The following is a 3,512-nucleotide window of genomic DNA, read 5'->3' as shown; positions in this document are numbered from 1 at the left end:
AGATAATTTATACTTTAAAGACATATATTAAAATTATAAAATATTTTTTAAAAAAAGTATAAAATATTTAATTTTTTTAATGCATTTATGTTGTATTTATTAACAAAAAATTTAAAACTTCTATTGATAATAATCTTATTATGTGTTTTTATATTAGGTCACAAGTTAACCAAACTCATAAAAATGTTACACGAAGATAATGGAACACCTTTTTAAATTCGTACTCTCAGTTGAAATCCGTTAAAAATTTTTACAATAGAAGAAAACAAAATAGGAGAAACATAAACAAATTTTTTTTTTTGGTGACTGAAACATAAACAAATTTGAGTACCTACTAAACCATATCTTCAAATAATCAAATTTCCGATAATAATTGCTATTTTTTTGCTCTAGGCAGATTATTCAAAATAACCTTACATCCATGCTAACATGAAAAGCAACTCGATCTTGAGATAATAAAGTAAAGTAAACGAATGATCAGTGTTCATCTGTGGCCAGAGACCCTAACAAGAAAAAAAAAAGAACCTTCGCTTTCACATCTCACTGCTCAATCATTGCACCTCCAAAATAACCATCACTTTTTCTTTACGTCCATTCCACCCATTCTACTTCTTGTGTATTGGACTCAATAATAATGATAAAATACAGAAATAGACTTTGATATATTAAAACTGTACAAATCTTTGCTAAACGATTAAAAAGTAGGATATTTAACTCTTTCTTGCATATAAAAGATGGATTTGAACACTAATGCTTACTTAAAAGATTAGTTAAAATGCACCTCCTTTCATATCTTGAGAAAAGGAAAACAGTTTTGTGAGGCACGTTAAGAGCACCACGTTCATGCAGCTAGCTAGCTAGCACACTCACTCACCCACCCACCCTTGTCTCCTTCAATTCCGAAACGGTTACCTCTTTTTTATTCCCTTCTAACTACCCACTGCAGCAACCAACAATAATGGCGCGTATGTCCTCCTTCTTTTCTCTGCTGCTTCTTCTTCACTTCCTTGTTCCCTTTCAATGCCACGTGGCTGCTTCCTCTTCTTCTTCTTCAGCTAAGTACCACCATAACCGTAACCACAGCAGCGCATGTTCATTGTTCGAGGGAAGTTGGGTGCGCGATGAAGAATACCCAATGCCATTGTACGAATATTCAAGGTGTCCAATCATAGACCCTGAATTCAACTGTCAAATGTACGGTCGTCCTGATTCTGCATACCTCACATATCGCTGGAAGCCTCTCTCTTGCGACCTTCCAAGGTATAATGTAACGGAATTTCTCTTACTATTATCATGCTCTTAGCTATTCTGAATGGTTTTGTGGCGTTCGTGATAGGTTCAATGGGATTGAGTTTTTTATGAAAATGGAAGGGAAGACGGTCATGTTTGTCGGTGACTCATTGGGAAGGAACCAATGGCAGTCTTTGATTTGCATGCTATCTTCTGCTGCACCTAATGCACGCACTCAATTTCTCAGTGGAGATCCTCTTTCAACCTTCAAATTCTTGGTCAGTTAAGTCTTTACTCTTTAACAATTTCTTATCAGTGAGTCACTCACTGAGTAATAATACTAAGATTATGTTTGATTTGTGGGGATACTAAATTTTCATGAATAAAATTACACATGTGTGATAACTTTCATTCATAGTAAGATGTTAGTTCAGATTTGAAAGGAAATAAAATAGGTTAAATGAGAGCTAAGAATAGTAGTTTTCTGCAACAGAGTAGCTTGTGTACCTCTCTTTGTTTAAGCTTCATTCATGATCTCTTATGTGGCAGGTTTCCCTTTTTTCTTTCTGTAATAGGACAAAGAATTTATAGAAAAAGTGCTTTATGACATGATTGTAATTAAAATTTGATGTGTGATGGTCCAATAACTATTGCAAGGCTCTCTTAGTTAGGGGACCCAAAAATTGCTGTCAGGCATTAATGTTGCCTAGTTGATACAAACTTAGCCACATTATCATTATGATTTACCCTATAGAAAATAGACTATATAGAAAAGGGAAAACAAAATATTGGAGCTACACATGTGAATGTGATCCTAATTGGGCTTTGAATTTTGGCATGTTGTGTATGTTAGGATTATGGTATGAGCATTTCATTCTACAGAGCACCTTATTTGGTGGATGTTGAGGTGTTCCAAGGGAAGAGAATTCTAAGGTTAGAAGAGGTAGGTAGGAATGGAGATGCATGGAAAAGTGCTGATGTTCTGTCATTTAACACTGGCCATTGGTGGACTCATCAAGGATCTCTCCAGGGGTAATATGCAACAATGTCTTTAACTCTCAACTTGCTTATCTTAAAATAGCAAAAATGATCTAAATGAAAATATTGGGATTTTGCCAATTTTTTTTCCTTTTTAAGGAGGAAAAAAATATGCAATTATACATCCTTTCAACTTTGTGTCATATGCACTTTACACCATGAAGTTGTCAAATGGTATAAAATCATGCCTTTTGTCGCCGTTTCCTTCAAAATTAATGGTCTTATGATGTGTTTAATTAACAAAATTACCCTGTATTACTTATTAGAAGGATAATTTTGAAAGAAAATATATTTTATAATGCTTTGTTCTTTTACACTTTCTGAAAACTCTAGTGTGTTGGATTCACATTCTAAAAGTATAACATGGAAATTATATGTAAAATAATTTGACTTTTGAGTAATGGAGTGCAGTTGGGATTATGTAAATTTAAGAGGAAAGTACTACCAAGACATGGATCGCTTGGCAGCTTTGGAAATAGGTATGAAAACATGGGCTAATTGGGTGGACAACAACATTGATAGAAGCAGAACCAAAGTCTTCTTTCAAGCAATTTCTCCTACACATTACAAGTAAGGAATCTACCTTATCTCCCTCTGTACATTATCTTATTTTAAGTAGTAAGATACCTAGCTTCATGATATAAGTATAACAGTGTGCTTGGTAAGAAAGACATCTTGTCTTTTACTTCATCATTTTATTCATAATTAACTAGTAACAACATTTTCATTATTTATAACTAAACTGCTAGTTGCATATGCTTATTAAATGATTTATTGATTTATTGCCAACTTTTCTCACTATGCCTAATTAAACTCATTTTTCTATTTGGTTTTATATGGTGAGATGTTGTTAGGGCTGTAAGTAGGACCCTTCTTTTGACTAATCTCATGAGTTATAGCTTAGCTAGCTCACACTATTTAGCTTTGTTGAAATTTGAGTGTTCTTGTCTTACTGTTGAAATTTTTATCCCTGTGTTGTCTTCTTGTCTTTATGATTGGAGTCTTTGCAAATTGCAAAATGCACTTTATTGGATGCTGAGTTAAAATCTATTTGATGTTTAAAAAAAAAAAAGGAAAAAGTTGAAAACTCATATGCAGTTGTCATAATGTAAAATTGATAGTTTTTAGAAACATTAGATAATTGTATCTCAAATTATTTAATGGTTCTCAAATAACAACTTCACATGAAGACAAATGTATGCGAATTTTTACCAGAAAATAACAACTTCACATAAAAATAAATG

The 3,512-nt window shown here is 32.9% G+C and overlaps 1 protein-coding gene across 2 annotated transcripts in view; it reads left to right on the top strand.

Moving 5' to 3' along the window:
- LOC107610057 (protein PMR5) overlaps window positions 677–3,512 on the top strand; it is a 4,829-nt gene continuing 1,993 nt past the window's right edge. Inside the window, exons 1-4 of one of the 2 annotated variants that reach the window (XM_016312122.2) lie at window positions 677–1,260; window positions 1,337–1,508; window positions 2,084–2,262; window positions 2,680–2,838. In XM_016312122.2, coding sequence (XP_016167608.1) covers window positions 959–1,260; window positions 1,337–1,508; window positions 2,084–2,262; window positions 2,680–2,838 — 812 coding nt within the window. In that variant the 5' untranslated portion in view covers window positions 677–958. The remainder of the gene's footprint in view (window positions 1,261–1,336; window positions 1,509–2,083; window positions 2,263–2,679; window positions 2,839–3,512) is intronic. The other variant, XM_016312123.2, reaches the window with a different exon arrangement.

This window comes from Arachis ipaensis, chromosome B07, assembly GCF_000816755.2.
Source record: "Arachis ipaensis cultivar K30076 chromosome B07, Araip1.1, whole genome shotgun sequence".
Lineage (NCBI taxonomy): Eukaryota > Viridiplantae > Streptophyta > Magnoliopsida > Fabales > Fabaceae > Arachis > Arachis ipaensis.
Note: the sequence above shows the minus strand (reverse complement) of the source record. Positions and strands in the feature narration are given on the sequence as shown.